The 18256-nt window shown below is 40.1% G+C and overlaps 1 protein-coding gene across 4 annotated transcripts in view; it reads left to right on the top strand.

Moving 5' to 3' along the window:
* The window catches only part of ACSS3 (acyl-CoA synthetase short chain family member 3), a 129644-nt gene extending 112366 nt beyond the window's left edge, over positions 1-17278 (top strand). For 3 of the 4 annotated variants that reach the window (XM_073327638.1, XM_073327637.1, XM_073327640.1), the window contains 5 exons: positions 2452-2533; positions 3548-3670; positions 11774-11873; positions 11969-12144; positions 12428-17278. In XM_073327638.1, the coding sequence (XP_073183739.1) occupies positions 2452-2533; positions 3548-3670; positions 11774-11873; positions 11969-12144; positions 12428-12502 (556 nt within the window). In that variant the 3' untranslated portion in view covers positions 12503-17278. Of the gene's footprint in view, positions 1-2451; positions 2534-3547; positions 3671-11773; positions 11874-11968; positions 12145-12427 lie in introns of those variants that run through there. The other variant, XM_073327639.1, reaches the window with a different exon arrangement.
* The last annotated feature ends 978 nt before the right edge of the window (positions 17279-18256 follow it).

The following is an 18256-nucleotide window of genomic DNA, read 5'->3' as shown; positions in this document are numbered from 1 at the left end:
AAAATTGTCCTTCTGTGTTGATAAAAGTAAATCTTGTAGTGTAGATGTGGTTGACTTGCTAACACCATTTCCTGTGGGCTAAAGTCCCACATACAGTTTATATTTTATCTGTATGGACACTGCTACGCTACTGGGGAATGTTTCAGTGCTGGAGGTATTGTCCTTTGGATAGTGTTATGAATCATAGTGGCGTTTGTCAGTATTTGGTGACTGCCAGGGTGAAAGTGAAGATCTCATGTATGAGGTATTACTTGGGAGTAATACATTCATCCCAAATTCATACCAGGAGACCTTTTATGGCACATTATTGAATTGCTCTAATATATGCATGCACGCTGTCTCTCTCCTCTTGCGCTCTCTCTCTCTCTCCCCCACCCTGCATTCAGAGTTAACCTTTATAGAATCCCAGTTCATCCCCCTTTGAAATTATATCTTTTACGGTTAAACTCAGTTTTCTTGAACTTTTTATTGACAGTCAACACTGTGGAATTAAAATCACCTGCGTCAGCCCAGGAAGCTTTGCAGCTTCTTCCCATCTGACAGGTATTATGTATGTGGAATGCTCCTTCTCCCATCTTCATCACATTCAGATGCTGACTAAAGTGGCAGAAAGGAGCACATATTGAGAACTCAGCTGATGGTGCATTTCAACTTTTGTCATTTCTATTTTCTTCTATGAATTAAACCCAACTTATTTTATATTTGAAAATATAGGTTTTTACCTTTTTCTACCTTCCTCCCCCCCCAATAATTACTGCAGTTTAATTTGCATAATTTCACTTCGTTTTTGTACAATTAAAATAAGTATAACCACCTGAAAATGCTGTGATCCAGATCCTCATGACTTTGAAGTCAATGGTGCTAGGACAATTTACACAAACTGAGGGTCTGATCTTGTGTGTATTTATGTATTACAAAATGTCTGTATCCATGCAGAATATAGAATCATAGAATATCAGGGTTGGAAGGGACCTCAGGTGGTCATCTAGTCCAACCCCCTGCTCAAAGCAGGACCAATCCCCAACTAAATCATCCCAGCCAAGACTTTATCAAACCTGACCTTAAAAACCTCAAAGGAAGGAGATCCCACCACCTCCCTAGATAACCCATTCCAGTGCTTCACCACCCTCCTAGTGAAAAAGTTTTTCCTAATAACCAACCTAAACCTCCCTGATTGCAACTTAAGACCATTATTCCTTGTTCTGTCATCTGCTACCACTGAGAACAGTCTAGATCCATCCTCTTTGGAACCCCCTTTCAGGTAGTTGAAAGCAGCTATCAAATCCCCCTTCATTCTTCTTTTCCGCAGACTAAATAATCCCAGTTCCCTCAACCTCTCCTCATAAATCATGTGCTCCAGCCCCCTAATCATTTTTGTTGCCCTCCGCTGGACGTTTTCCAAATTTTCCACATCCTTCTTGTAGTGTGGAGCCCAAAACTGGACACAGTACTCCAGATGAGGCCTCACCAATGCCGAATAGAGGGGAATGATCACGTCCCTCGGTCTGCTGGCAATGCTCCTACTTATACAGCCCCAAATGCCATTGGCCTTCTTGGCAACAAGGGCACACTGTTGACTCATATCCAGCTTCTCGTCCACTGTAACCCTTAGGTCCTTTTCTGCAGAACTGCTGCCTAGCCATTCGGTCCCTAGTCTGTAGCAGTGCATGGGATTCTTCCGTCCTAAGTGCAGGACTCTGCACTTGTCCTTGTTGAACCTCATCAGATTTCTTTTGGCCCAATCCTCTAATTTGTCTAGGTCCCTCTGTATCCTATCCCTACCTTCCGGTGTATCTACTACTCCTCCCAGTTTAGTGTCATCTGCAAACTTGCTGAGGGTGTAATCCACGCCATCTTCCCAGATCATTAATGAAAATATTGAACAAAACCGACCCCAGGACCGAACCTTGGGGCACTCTGCTTGATACCGGCTGCCAGCTAGACATGGAGCCATTGGTCACTACCTGTTGAGCCTGATGATCTAGCCAGCTTTCTATCCACCTTATAGTCCATATAGTCTAGATGTATTTGTGCCAGTTGCTTTATCTTGGGCAATCTTTTAAACTGAATGATGATGACAGATATTTATAGCACTTCTTTCACATTTACTACGGCAAACTTTATTTTGCTAAAAGTTGGAGGCCCTAGTTTTCTATAGAATGTATCCGCTAGCTGTATCTTCAAGTTTAGAACTATATGAATGTGATTTATCAGTAGTTTATGAAATACATAATTTTCAGAATCATCTGTCACTAAGTAATATAGGTGTTAAGGGAACAGTCTTCCAATTGCATAATCCTCATATGTTTACCTGACTCTGAGATACCTGACTCTGAGATATGAATTCAGTTCTATCACATTGTGATTATCTATTATACTATGCATCATTGAAGTTTTTGAGTTTGTATCTTATTATTCTAACTACTGCACTTTTTTCCTTTTTAATGTAAGGTTGCCTTTGCCTCCTGGAGCCTTCTTGGGTCTCTGGAAAAATCAGGAAATATTCAAGGAGTTATATTTCCAAAAATTTCAAGTAAGAATTGCAAAAGGAACTATATAAACTACCAGTAATGCTGTGGCATTGAATGACCTTAGTTAGTAGTTAGGATTCTGTCATTTCTTCTTTTGATGAGAGAGCTTTGATATGTATCTTTGTGTAAGATTAAAAACTTTTAAAGTTAAACCTTTCATTGTGCATAATATTAGAATGTAGTCACTCTTAAAGAAAATCTAAAAAATACAGTTTGTCTTCTGTGTGGAGTAACATATGCAGGAGTGGAGCATGACTTTAGGGAGGGGAATCTGTACATAGATGAATAAATTATGTTTCCCCCATCAGATCCATACATGGAAGAGATTGTACATAAGCTGATCTCCTCCATACACAGGGAGGGGTGTGTGTGTGTGTTTCCTATGCATGACCAAGAAGGAAGATTCAGTCCAAGGGTGGAAATAGCGGAGGGAACAGATTTATGTGTGGACAAGTTGTCATTCTGTGGTCTGGCAAGGTGTTGCTATCATGCTTCTGGGTCAAGATATTTCCAATAGAAACAGGAATATCATGAGAATTTGAGTTCAGTTTTGCTGCCCCAACCTTTAGAGACAACGCTGCTCTTCCCCTGGGCTCAGGAGAGCCCCATCTTCCAGGGGTTCTGAGTGAGCGGAGAACAGGCTGAAAAGGTGAGTGGACTTGCAGGGCATATGCTGTTCCTGCTGACCCCACCAAGCTCGCTTGGGGAGGGGAACCCAATCTGTATTATGAAATCAGAACAGTGAATAAAGTGTTTCAGAATAAAATACATATAATGAAAAAATTATAATTGGGAAAAGAAGGAACTGCAGTTTATAAAGATTTTTCAGCTGTAAAGTTGATGTGATCCTATTTTTACACCACACGCATAAACTTTAGGTGGGAGGTGACTATATTAAACAGGCCAGTAACTTTTTTCATTTTGAGTGAGTCACTCATCCATTTTGCTGGTAGAACATTGCTGAGCTGATGACCCTAGTATTAATATCAATTTATTTCTTGTGGTTTTATTTTCAGGGATACTATGATACCATGGATGCTGGGTACATGGACGAAGATGGCTACTTATATGTCATGTCTCGAGTTGACGACGTGATCAATGTTGCAGGTCATAGAATTTCTGCAGGTGCAATTGAGGAGGTGAGCACAAACTTAACAGTGAAAATGGGTACAAAGAAAGCTGGCATCACAGGGTACGTCCACACATTGAGTGGGAGCCTGTGGAAGTGAGTCTTGGAGCCCAGGTTGACAGACTCGGGTTTGCTGGGCTCACACTAAGGTGCTTAAAATAACTATGCAGAGATTGTGACTCGGGCTCTGAAGCCGAAGATGGGGGTGGGCTTCAGAGCCAAAGGTCCAGCACGAGCCTACACAACTGTTTTTAGTGACGGAGCACAAGTCCTGTTGAGCCTAAGTGTGTCAAGCCAGGCTCTAAGACTCACTGCCACAGGCTGCTGCTCGCTGTGTAGATGTGTTCACAGAGACTGAAAACCTCATCAAAAATACGTTTTATTTTTTTTTCAGTTGTGTACGTGTTGGTTTTGATTCTTTGGGGGTGCAGGTGTTTCTAAGATTAAAACTTTTGGAAAGTTTTTTAAAAGTAGTTTTAGGGTGGATTTCAAAAAGGGCTCAGTGTTGGCTTAAACTCTGCTCCCGTTGAAATCATTAGGAGTTTTATTATTGGCTTCAGTCAGAGCAGAGCTAAGCCAACTCTAAATGCTCCGAAAATTCCACCCTCACATCCTAGCTCACGAATGTAATATACAGGTAACTCCACAAGTTAAAACTATGCATTTTAAAATAGCATTTTAGACTCATTTCCTGATTCACTGACCTGTCCAGATCTACTGTAATTGCCAGAAGATCTTGGATTTCCCTGAAGATCTTGCAAGTAAAGGAAGCCATGCAGGGAGTACAAGAAAATCCTCCTTATTTGGTATTAGGCATGTTGCTGTACTTTTCTCTAGACTCTGAACTTAGCAGTTAAGTCAAAGGAGAACTAATTTTGCAATATTTTGCTTTACAAAATATCTGTTTGCAATCTGTGGGTTGACCTGCATATTTTATATAACATTTTGGATTTTAAAGAGTAGAAAACTTGGAAAAAAGCCAGAGGACAGATTTTTGGTCTCTCTGGCTGCAGAAGCCATTTGGGTTGCACAAAAGCAGCACATAAACCCCATGGATCCACCTTCCTAAGCATTTGCATTATATAAGGGGAATCTCTGGGTGGAGTACAGTGGTATTAACAGCTCTGCACCATGTCATCTCATCCTCCAGGGACATTACTAGGGGATCCCTGCTCCCTGGTGCTCCCAAGATACTGGAATGTCCTTTTAGGCCTATGAATAATCTGTTTTAAATTAGAGCTACTCTAACGTAAGAGTGGTAGACAAGTGTACATTGGCTCAGAATTGGGAGAATGTAAATGTCATGTAAAGCCACCTTCCCCTCCCACCCCACAATCCTGTAATGAGCACACCATCTGGGAAGGGATTCTTCCCTCCGGTGTGGCCCTTTAGTGAAAGGGCTGTCACAACACCAGATTTAGGTGGGGAGGATCTAATCAACACCCCCCGCCCCCCGATATGGACTTTGCACAAGGTAATTTATGCTGCCATATGAGACCCATGCGTCAAGCCCCTGGCATAGGGGGTATGTCTAAACCAGGAGGCAGTGGGGGGAGGTGCAACAGCATAGCACTTCAGGGATTGTGCTAATTTAGGCTGTCCCTCAATGTTAAGTTATTCAAGGGACCACACTGGCCCCTAAAGCAACCCAGGATTAGGAGGCACAAAGATGACTTGAATATGTACAGCACAAAATCTTGCCACTGGTCTTTTACTTCTGTATCGTTAAACAAATTATTCAGGCATTGTTCCTTATCTTTCAGGCTGGATCTGAAGCTGATAAAATGGCTGGTGTTGTGAATTACCCAATGTTTAGTATTGTACTACTTTATTTCTGTGTACCATGTGAGCTTTCTTCTTTTCTTTAATTTAAGTCACTTGTTTTTCTCAGTCTTCTCCCCTACTGTTTTGTAATTTTGTTCCCCTGAAAACAATATACACTTAATCACAAGAAAATGTTTAGTTTTTCAATTCACCTTTTAAACCAAGCTAAAAAAAGCTAGACTGTAAGTAGTTTACAGAGCAAACTGCTATTTAAATGAGCAAACATTAACAACAACACAATTAAGTCTTCAGTAAGATCAGTAAATACAGAATTAGAAGCTCAGTGAATCTTCCTTTAATTAAATGACAGTCACCTTGTCAAGTATGCATATTTATCTCCATTTCCATTATAGCTACATGTCGTTTAGCAAGTTTTTCTGCAGATTTTGACTATAAATTTCAACTTCATCATGTTCCAATAAGAGTTGTTTATTTCACCAGGGTTTCCTATAAGTATCATCAGGGCTCTGTGAAGCTACAGAAGTTACCATTTATCCTGTCGCTCAATGAGTAGTTGTTACGTATTTGTGTTAATTTCATCTTCCATCTTGTGGTGTGTGTGTTTCAGCTGGAATTGCTTGCCTTTTCTCTGAAGCAAGGGATTAATACTACAGGGATTTAGCATGACTAGTCCCCTCCTGACTGTCTGGCGGCTGCTGCTGCTGTAGAAAACAGGAATACATCCTGTTTCAGTAACTACCATTCTAGAAACACTGCCTCTTTTTAAATATTTTTTTCTTGTTTCTTATTTTTACAGTTTTTCAATTACTTTTGGCTGTTTCTATTTTCTATATTTCTATTTTGCACGCTTGTTAAACTTTTATTTTATTTTTTTAAAACGTTCTACCATTTTTTAAAGCTCTTGTCTGGTTCTTATGAATATGGAACCCTTCACTCTTATTCAGAATTATCTATAAACTTTTGGAACTCCACGGAGGGTACCTGGTCCAATGTCAGGTGAGGGGCCTGAAAGACTGCACTGGAAGCAGTGGCTTTAGAAGGCCTTAGTCCATAGGCAAAAAATGGGAAGCTGAGAACTTAAGGAAAGGTAACTGTTTACTCCGAACCTTCGGCAGGAGCTGGGACCACAACGTCAAGGGCAGGGTTACAACTGTGTTTTTTTGTATGGGTTTCCCTATGTTGTATCGGTGTGTTTATGTTTTTCTGAGGTGCACTGAATTTTTCATGATTTTTCCTCTGCTTTGACTTTATTTTTATATCCTACTCCCAAGGGTTTAATTAAGATTTTACCTTTTCCTTTTGTGTGTGTTCACTTTTGTAGTGGTTGTCTCAAGTTATGTCTATTCTATTCTTTATCCACTTACTTGTATTTTCCTTGATAAATACAAAAAGCAGCTATGTCAACTAACACTCCTGACTGAGCAGGCAAAGGAATCTTCAGGGGGTGCCATTAAATGATAGACAAAGACTTCCATTAATGGAAATTTGACATTTTGGAACCCAACAGTCAGGGCAGAATAGCCCTTCCTTTTAATGAGGGAATTCTTAAACCTGCAAAAGGAATTATAGACTACTCCAGCATCTCAGCAATCTGAAAGAGAACTGAACAAAAGAATTAAGGTCCCCTTAAAGGGTTAGAGTATTTTTATTCGCATCTGCCGCCATCATCTCTCCTTCCTTCCCCAGCCCTGAAGAAGAGCTGTGTGTTGTTCGAAAGCCTGTACCTTTCACCAACAAAAGTTGGTCTGATAAAAGATATTATGTCACTTACCTTGGCACCATCATCTCTAGTAGGTACTGCAGCTAATGAAGACCACCTCATGAGAAAAAGAGGCAAAGAAATTGGATCTGTTTGGTCATAAGAATTATTCAGTGATATCTCTTCAGGTCAGGATTGTAAACTACTTAGCTATGCTAGCCAAATACAGTTATATACAATGGGACAAAATTGCAGATTTTTTTAAAGAGTTACCTCCACATCTGAAGGATGAAATTAAATTGATTTATTGCAGAAAGCGCTTTGCAAGCAGTTTTAGACTCTGCAGACACAGGAGCTAGATCAGTCTTCACTGGAATTTCCATGAGAAGGGACACTCACCTTTATCTGCATCACTGCCTAACTGCCTAACGAGGTTAAAAAGGCAGTTCAAGACTTACCCATCAAGGGAAAGGATATATTCAACCTGAAACATTACGTTCTGTAAAGGATTCTAGAGCCACACTCAGGTTACTGAGGCTTCACACCTCACGTTTTAAGAGGAAAGCAATATAAGTGACTGTTCTCTTCAAGGCAGAGATCTCAACCATGTATTTTGTTTTATCCTAATTTTATTATCAGAAGCAGCAAGATCAGTTTAAAAAGAGACAGAGATTCTAAAAGAGAAGACTGTCTTCTTCATTCTCTACTCAACCATCTCATTCTCAGAAGCAACAATTTTGATACTTCAGTGGAGGTTACTGCACTAGACTGTGTGGATTGGTACCCTTCCCTTCCCCCTTTTGGTAACTGCCTTTCTTTTTTCAAGAGTGCTTGGACTTCAATAACATTGCATTTTTGGGTCATCCAGACAGGATACACCCTCCAATTCCATACCATTTTCCCCTCATGCACCTTCCTCATACCTTTTTGGGGACAAGTCTCATGCATCAAGAAAAACTGTCACTACTGGAGTTAGTGGAAATGTTGTTGGTTCCTTTAGCCTTTGGGGGAAAGGGATTTTATTCCCCATACTTTCTTATACCAAAAAGGTATACTAGACTAGGTGCTCCATAGTAGACCTCGGGCTCCTCAACACTGTCATCACCAACACAGAATTCTGCATGGTGACTCTCACATCCATCATACCTTCTTTATATCCCATGGATTGGTTCAGTGCACTCGATTTGCAAGAGGCATGTTTTCATGTTGCAATACATCACTTGCACAAGAAATGTTTTCGTTTCCAAGTTCTAGGTGATCGTCATCAATTCCAGGCCTTTCCGTTCAGACTCTCAACTGCATTGCAAGTGTTTACAAAATGTCTATTGTTAGTATCCACCCATCTTCATCATTGAGGGATTTATGTTTACCTGTCTCTTGATCTTAGCACCTCTAATCAGGGAGGATCAACTCAACAGATCTCGGACTCAGTAAGTTCGAATCTACATCTGTTCTTAAACTTGGTTCTGAAGTTCACTCTCAGTCCATACAATTCCTTGGCATACATACCTGCCTCAGGAGAAGTTCCAGAATTTATCTCGCATATTTATTTTCAAGCCTGAGATTGGTCTCAAGTACTCATATCACACCCTTTGCCAGACTGAGGGTGAGACCTCTTCAGTCCTGGATCAGGTCAGTTTACCATCCAAACATCCACAGAATGATCATCCCTTCATTGGTGGCTAGAACCAAGCAATGTCTGTTGCGGGTGCCTTTGACTCCAATATTTCCCATTCAGATGTTAGTCACCAATGCATCCACAAAGGGTTGGGGCATTCAACTGGCTTGATTCCAGATCTATGGACTCCTGTGGATTGTTCAGATCACATAAATGTTACAGAGCAGAGCAATTTGCTTAGCCTGCAAATAATTTCTTCCCTCATAAAGAACCAAACAGTATACGTTTTGAAGGTTTAACAGATAAAGTTTTCAATAACAAAATATTACATGGTACATTGTGCTTGTGAGATTATTTAAAAACTGACACTTACTGTATCTTCTCTGCACTCTGCTTTTCATATTATTGTAAATAACTTAATTCCATTAATAACAGGATAATTATCTTAATTCTGTGCCAGTTAGGGCAAAATATGCATATATAATCACAGCTACCTTAAAAGTATAGACTGCTTCAGCATATTGATATCATGTACATGTGTGCTGCAAAAATAGTGTCAATTGAACATATAAACTAGGAAGCAAAGAAATGATCAGTGGATTTGTATGAGGAGGTTTCACATGCTTTATGACAGTTGCCCTGCAACCCGAGGCATGTATTATTGGATTTAGATTACTGTCCGTCAATAGCGTGGGAGTGAAACTTTGTTTTTGCAATAGGCTATTTCTTTAAGGAAGTGTTGGCTCATGCTAATGACTTATCCTTTTGGCCTTGTTACTTTAACTCTTTGTAAAAAAAAAACCAAAAAAAAACAGTGGCTTGGGACAATGTTAACTCATGGTGAATTTTGGGTACGTTTTGCATACTATTTTATCAGCCAATGGGGAGAGCATTAATGGATATTATCACTACTATAATTCCTACAGGAAGGGTTTGATTAAGAGTTGGACCACTAACACCTGTGGATCCAAAGAGTTTCTTAGGAGGGAAATCAAGGATGCCTATCCTATAGTTTTTATAATCATGTTGGACACCTGGATCCCTAATTATATATGAAGAGCAAAACAGAGTATCTAAAGGGCAATAGTCAGGATATCTATTTTGCAAAGCTGAAGTGTTTCTTGCCCAGGTAAACTGAGGTCTCATTTTACCTGGGTTTTGACTACATTATGAGACGAAAGGGAGAGGAGTCTCAGAGATATCTGAAAGATAGTAGATGAAGGTCTGTCCATTCATTCATTTCAGCTTCCTTCAGTTGCAATATGCATGTGTAGGTTCGTGCTCGTGAGCGAATTCTTACAGCACTCCATAGTGTTGCTCCATGCAGGCTTTTTGAGGCAGGAATTTTGCCTTCATATGTGTTTGCACAGCACCTAGTACACCCGCAAACAGTCTTCATCCACCTAAAAGTCCCTAAAGATGGCAGATTAATTTTTCTCTGATTGTGATCCACCAATGAGGACTCTTCTCCTCAATTTCAGTCTCCCTTTTTCCTCTTTAAGAGGTCACCAATGAATAATGGGGAAATTATACAGGCCATCGTGATGTTTTCTTTTGTACGGTTAGGAAAGTTCCCTAAGCAGGAGATGTGACTAGGAGGGAAAGAGACACATTTTTGTATATGTTAATTTGATACTTCAACCTGACAGACAAATGTGAAGCAGTAATAACTTGTGGGTTTATTGTTGCTGGTTTGGATTGGCAGAAAGTAAAATTTCAGATAAATTACTTATGTAACTTTAGCCCCCTCGTGGCCAAGATGGTGTCTGCTCTGCAGGCAGCTCTGGCCAAGAGAAGCGTGCAGGAGTGCAGCAGGGAAAGTCCCTTCCACCCAGAGGCACCTGTTCCATACCCCCCAGAGTATGTACGTACGTACGTACGTTTACACACACACACACACACACGGAAAGTACAATGAATATAAGAAAGGGAATGAAAGGAAAAAAACAACGGGGAAATAGAGGGGGAGTGGTAAAACAGGGTTGCATTCAACTCAAGGCCCCACAGGCCTATTAGTACCATAGTCTGAAAGGAGAGACACCGAGCAATGTGTCTGCACACAGAGTTCAGGAGTCCTGGGCAAAGTTCCAGTCCAATGGTGAGTCTTGGGTGCTCCTGGTCTTCTTTGGCACCAGTAAACTTCCCCCAACAAACCCTTCCTGTGCCGCCTTCTGCCTCTCTCTGCAAAGCCACACAGAGTGACCGCCTCCTCACTTAACTAGCTAACAGCCTCCCTCATTATTTCCAGTGCAAAGTTTTATAAGGCCCACAGCCCCATGCAGCTTTGGGCAGCAGTGATACTGGATCTAGCTCTGGTCTGTCCTTCTCAGGCAATTCCTCCCTGGCACAGTGCTCCCCCTGGCTCCTGTTCTGGGGCATCACCGATCAGCCACTCTGTCCCCTCCCAGGCTTCAGACAGGTTATTGACTGTTTCACTCTGTGAGGGCCTGCTTGCTGCAGCCCTTCTGTCTGGACGGACACGCACGCGCGCACACACACACACCCCCGTTGCTCTCTTCCCTTCTCTCTGCTCCCCCACCTACCAATAGCACTTCCTCCTTCTGGAACAATCAGGGTTCATAGAGTTTCATTATACAGTTTTTTTCATAGTTATGGTTGAAGAGGCTCTTTAGTTTCAAGTCCCTGCTTTCCGTATGATTGAAAAGATTACAGGTAGATTACATATCTGAATTGTGATAGATCAGACACCCAAGAATGTACCAGCACTCACTTGCTCTTTCCTCCCTGCATAACTGTGTGAAACATCGATCATAATATTATATTAAGATAACATTTTTCCAGCTAAGATCTTGTGGAATGTGTTAAAATTGTCATTTTAATATTGCTATAAAGAGGATATTTTATTATCTTTTCAATTGTATGTTGTGTTACCTAGGGGTTGTTCTTATTTCCATCCAAACACTAGATTGTCAATGCAACCTGCATATTAATTACAGTAGAATATATACTCAGCTATTTGAGGTTTTGTTTTGTTTTGTTTTTTCCCTCAGTCTGTTCTTTCCCATGGAGCTGTGGCTGATTGTGCTGTTGTTGGCCAAGAGGATGCCTTAAAAGGTCTTGTCCCATTAGCGCTATGTGTATTAAGAAATGGTGAGAGCTCATTACTGTTCATAGACTCGTGTATTGTGTCCCTAAGATTTGTATAATGTTGTAAAGTAGTTACAGCATCTGAAATTCCTCACCAGGTATAAAGATAGAGGAGGAGAAAGTTTTGGAAGAAATTGTTAAGTACGTTCGAGAAAGCATTGGCCCGGTGGCAGCTTTCCGAAAGGCGGTATTTGTGAAACAGATACCAAAGACACGTTCCGGCAAAATACCACGTTCTTCTCTTTCTGCTCTTGTCAATGGCAAACCATATCAGGTAAGCTCTAGGTGCTCTTTAACAAGGGATGCTAGCACATCAGCAGAAGTGACTTTATCTTTTGTTTCTTTAATGTATTTTGCTATTGGTTCACAATATCTGATATTGTAATGTCATTTTATTTTTGCCTGGTATATTTTATCTTCACAGTCTTTATAAATGCTTTCTTCTTGATTACTTTAGAAAAATTAGCATTAGAGGAGTTATTGAACCGATTGCTCCTTACTGTATGTGGTATATGGCAGTTCTCTATCATATGTTTATGTATGTTCTTCCCTCTCAGATAACTCCAACCGTTGAGGATCCTGATGTGTTTAAACACTTAGAAGAAGAACTGAAGAAAAAAAAAATAATGTGATTTTTATCCATCAGACAGTGTCTTTTAACAGTAAACTTCCAAACGTCCGGAATACATGAAGAAATTTTCTATTTGGTAACGCAGTTATAGAACATATTTTAGATGTCTGAAATAACCTGGCGCTAATTTTATTACTACAGAACTGTTGCTGCTTTCTCTGTCATGTCGTCATCATCATGGACAGCGAAACATTCTGAGTTTTGGCAGTGTTTGTCATTTGTATTATACTGGAGGTTTAGACAGATAAGAAGTAGATACTTACAGTAGAGAGTTTTAACAGAGCCCTGTAAAGAGGGTTCATAAATTCATAGAGTTCAAGGCCAGAGGGGACCGTCAGATCATATAGTCTGACTACCATATTACACGGGTTTTTAATTTTACCCAGTAACAAAGATCGCATTAGCACCTTTTGCCACAGCATCGCACTGGGAGCTTATGTTGATTTGCTCTACTATGAACCCTAAATCCTTTCCAGGATACAGCCTCCCATTCTGTAGGTATGGCCCGTGTTCCTTGTTCTACTCCTGGTGGAATTCTGTGCCAAAAAAATTAAAATTCTACGCACAATATTTTAAAATTCTGCAAAATTCTGCATATTTTATTTGTCAAAATAACACAATATAATCACACCAGTTTCAATTATTTTTGATCATTTATTTCAAAATACCTGTCAGCAAGTATGTCTGTAACAATACAGACAACAAAAAAAGATTCAGGAAATGTTTTATGACAAATAGATTCCTTACTAGGCATATTAATGCAGAACTCTGAGTAATAATTCATTTAAACTACAATACAGAACTGTATTTCCCGTATCCCTCAGAAGCAGAGCAAAGGCTTGGGGGAGTCAGGGGTAACTGAGGAGCTGAGGGAGAGGGAGGTAAATTGCTGGGAAGGAGGCTGGGTGTGAACTTGGAGGGCTGTTTGGTATGGGTGAGTAAAGTATGGAACAGGTATTTTTGGGAGGGGGCAGGGAGGGATTGTTAAGGAGCTTCCCCCATGCAGACCCTGGCTTACTCCTAGCCTCTCCCATTCAGTCAGGCACATGGACCCCTGTCTCCATGAGTCTCCCGCCCTCACCCAGCCACTCCCCATCACTATGTAGCTCTGCTCCACCTCCCCTTGTCGCCATATGGCTCTGCACCTCCCTCCCGCCATGGCCCCATGCCTCCACTCCCATTCAGCCCCTGCCCCAGTCCTCCCCCTAGCCCTTATGAGCCCGTCTGCCTCTCCCTGCAACTTTGGTGGGCAAACGGCAGAACTGCAGCAGTATTTTGGCAGAAGCTTTTTCTGCTTGAAAAATTAGAAATCTGTGGGGCTCATTAAATATGTGCGCACACAGTAGCACAGAATTCCCCCAGGAGTACTTGTTTTTAGATGTATAACTTTGCATTTGCCTGTATTTGGATGCATTTTGTTTGCATAGTCCCCGGTTACCAAATTATCCAGATTGCTCTGCATGACTGGTGAAATGGTAAATAATGATGAGGACTGGGCAATCTATGTCATCTGCAAATTGGATCCCTAGTGATTTTTATATTTACTTTCAGTTCACTGATGAAAATGTTGAATTGCATCAAGCATCATACCAATCCCAGTGGATTCCCACTAGAAATATCTCCATTTGATGCTTATTCCCCATTGGCAATTACTTTTTGACAAAGACATTTTTTAGCCAGTTCTTAATTCGTTTCACTGTGCTTTATTGATAATCGTATACTGCTAATTCTTTTAATCAGAATGTTGCGTGATACTTTGTCAAAATCACTTACAAATATGTATATTACATCTGTGCTGTTACATTTGTCAACCAAACTTGTAAGCTTTTCAAAATGAAATCAGGTTTGTTTGGCAAGACCTAATTCCATAAACCATGTTGCCTAACATTAATTACATTCCTATCCTTCAATTCTTTATCTGTTGAATCCGGTGGCAGCTTTTCCTTTAGTTCACCCAGCATTGATTTCTGGCTAACTGGCCTATATTTACCCAGGTCATCTCACTTGTCCTTCTTGAATATTGGCACATTTCTCCACTCTTCTGGAAGTTTTTTGAAAGTTATCCAGGCCTACTGAATTGAAAATGTTAATCACTAGTAGATGTTGCTTAATATCCTCTTGGTTACTAATGGACTGGACAATACAAGCGTATAATCTTGCTTCAGTTCAAATATAAAATGCAGATATTTATTGAAAACTTCTGCCCTTTCTTCAGCAGTATTAACAATTTTACCATCTCTGCCTAGTAATGGGCCTATACCATTGCTAGGATTTCTTTTATTCCTAATATACTTTAAAAATTCCTTCTTATTATCCTTAGCCCTAGCAGCCATGGATTTCCCCTGATGTGTTTAGCTTCCCTTATCCATTTTCTACACTTCACACATTCTTATTTATATCAATTGCTATTCCTTCCCTTTTTCCATTTGTTGTATGCTGATTTTTTTATTCCTAATTGCTGTCTTCGCTTTGCCACTGAACTAGGATGAGCTTTTAGCCAAAGTTTTTATCTTCCTTTATTGTAGACTTATGGCTTTTTGGCCATTGTCTTGGTGGTGGAGCATGCTAATTTGCCTGATGCTTTTCATGTGTATCTTTACTTTAAAGTAATGTCACAAATAGAGGGAAAAGAAGGAAGGAAAGACAAAGACTAAATTAGGACTGGATATCTTTCTAAAATATATCTCTAGCTCCTACAAAAATTATGGGATTGATGCAGAAATTACTGGGTGAGGTTCTATGGTCTGTGTTATGCAGGAGGTGATTGTAGATAATCATAATAGTCCCTTCCAGCCTTAAAATCTGTGAACATCTGATTATGGCTGACCATCACTGGCTAATTGATGACAAACAAAGAGCCACTGAGCACCTTTTTAACAGCTGTTTCTGACCTCCTTCCTCCCCTCCGCCCCCTCCCACCCACCATAAAGCAGAGCTGTCTTTCCTGGGTAAGCCTCAGACAAACTCTGCCCCACCTTAGTTGTGGTGCAGTCATTCTCGCAAGGTGCTAAATATCCCGGAGAGTTGTTTGAGCACCCCTATGCCTTTATGAGGTCATTGGAGTCTGCAGCTGCCAAGCCAGTCACAGGAGAGAGCCTGTACATTTGAGTGTGTTCTAGGTTTCAAGTGGTAGTTTTTAGTGCATAATGAAATTAATAGTCTTTGTTATTTTTAAATAAGTATTCACAAAATTCGTACAACAGATCTTAAAAAACAAACAAATTCAAAACAAAGTCAGCATTTCCTGCCATAGGAAATGACACGAAGCAATAAAAGTTGCTATAATGAATGAGAGACTCACTTAGTGAAGCTCTGCTATGGGAGAGCCCCTTAGTGAAGATAGTTTAGGGATCTCCAGTTATTTTTCCAGATCGGTCCATACCTGAGGGATATATTTTGTTTCTATAGGGATTTATAGATACCCTAAGAGTATCTATAGGGATTTATAAGACTATGCCTTATTTTTTGCTATGGGCAGTATCTCCTTAAAAAAAGAAGACATCCAGGAGGATAGCCATCAACTAATGAGTAAAGGTAGGAGGCTGTTAAGTGACACAGTACTGGAACCAGATAAAACAGCAGACTGATCATAATGGCTGGGAGGGTGTTATAGATATATATATATATACACACATATATTAAAAAAAATAAAGGTGACTCCCATTTGAATGCTCTCTTGGGCCTGGCTCCTGCAAACTGTTCTGGGTGAGTGTGGAGCTCTGCCTTTGCAGAACAGTTTGCAGGACTGGAGCCATAGCTGGTAACTGTAAAATATTCCAGAAAGTTCTTGCCTTGCACTGAAAACCTAGGACCGAAGCAATGAAATAGTGAGACTGGGACCAAATATGATGGAAGAAACCACTACACTATCAGATAGAATGAGTAGAGTTACATAATAATTGAGTCCTTAGTTAATTTTATGCTTTACCCACCAGGATGAATAAATTAACGATCCTGTTCTCCTGTTCAATTCAGGTGCATGAATTGAATGGCATGGCCCAGCAGCAGGACTAGCCACTACTTAAGACCTCAAAATAAGGGTTGAGGGGGACTTACATAGGGGATAGGCTCTCTGCACAGGTTTTAAATTTTCTCTCGTGAGACACTTAGGGATGTGAGTAAGTGTGCTCATGCGAGTAGTACTGTTGAATTCAGTAAAGTTACTCACCTGTCTGTTTGCAGGATCAGCTCCTTAATTTCCTCAGTTTGGCTATAAAAATGACATTTTTGCAACGTTCTCCTTCTACTGCATTTGCTGTCTCTTTGTAGGCATCTAAGATGATCTCTATGCATGTATGTGTAGCTTTGGAGGGAAGACTGAGATGTCCCTATGAATGCTGCAATGCTGTCTGTCTACTTCGCTTCGTTAGCTAACTAATGTTAACTTAAAGTGTACTGCCTAATATGGAGTGAATCAAAAGCTCCAACTTCAGAATTTTCCCCCTCTGAAGAGTAGTGTTAAGCTCTGAGGTATAAAATTGCAGAAAAGCTAAATAACAACAGATATGGCAGCTGTAAATATAAACCAAAAGCCTTATTCACCACTGCCTTGCATTTTGTTTAGATCGGTGTGGAAAATGATACCAAATCAGATGTCAAATATTTTTTGTGAATATGAAAAATTCAGTATAGCAAGCTGGTTTTGTTTGTACTTTACTCAAACCAGAACTACTTTATGAGGCATTAGTTTGGATGCAGGTGTCTTATCCTGTGGACTGTAGAGTTGTATGCTAGCTGCTTTCCTATGTAATAAAATTGATGAACATTTAAAAGTAAATTATAGTCTTTTGGGTTATTCTTTTTTCCTTTGTAAATAGAATGCCATAAAAATGTCCATGAAGGGAAAAAGTAATTATAGAGAGGAAGATGCCTTGGGGTTAAGGCACTAGCCTAGGCCTCTAGAGACTTGCTTCATGACCTTGGGCAAGTCACAAGCTCTCTCTGTGCCTGTTTCCACACCTCTAAAATAGGATAATACACCCCAGTCTTTGTTGTGACTATTTTATGCTTTTTCAAGTAGGACTGTCTCTTAACATGGGTATGTACAGCACTTAGAACTGAATGAAACCATCTTTGTAGACTTCCTAGTAGTTGAAGAGCTTTCTTTATTAAACAGGACTAGATGGCTCCAGAAAGTGCTAAAAGGATTTTTTGTCTTTGTTTTGTTTTTTAGTTCAATTATTGCTCAGGTTTCTACTGACCAAAAGTCATTATCTAGATTTGTAGTGTCCTATGTGAATAGAGCTGGGGTTATAATTCTGCATTGAAAAGAGTCTTTAATGACACAAACCACTGTTACAGTTGGTATATCTGAGAATGGAATGGGCCCTTTAAATGAAATTGCTTCTATTTGGATGTTCCTTTTAGGCCAAGGTTCATATGCGTTATACTTGCACCACTACCCTTGGTGGTGAATTAGTGTAGAGATAAATAGGAGATCAGAGATGCCAAACTGATAATTTTCACTAGTGCGGTAAAAAATTAAATTGTGTATAAATGTGTTTCTGGGGTTTTACTGGTGATACAAAAGGCAAAAGTAATTGTTTGGCCATGAAGTTATGATTTCAGACTGTATTTTATTTATGGTACTGTTTGATGGTCTATGAAATGCACAACCATGCATGTCACTCAGGCCTTATGATGGCCCTTTGTATAGGGGTAATGTCCTCCTCCAAGCACAATGTCGCTTCTTGCACAGCATGGGTGCTGGCTAATAACCAATTTATCAAGAGTTTAAGTACCCTGAAAATAGGAA

Source organism: Lepidochelys kempii, chromosome 1 (genome assembly GCF_965140285.1).
Source record: "Lepidochelys kempii isolate rLepKem1 chromosome 1, rLepKem1.hap1, whole genome shotgun sequence".
Classification (NCBI taxonomy): domain Eukaryota; kingdom Metazoa; phylum Chordata; order Testudines; family Cheloniidae; genus Lepidochelys; species Lepidochelys kempii.
The sequence above is the reverse complement of the archived record's forward strand: the minus strand, read 5'-3'. Positions and strand labels throughout refer to the sequence as shown.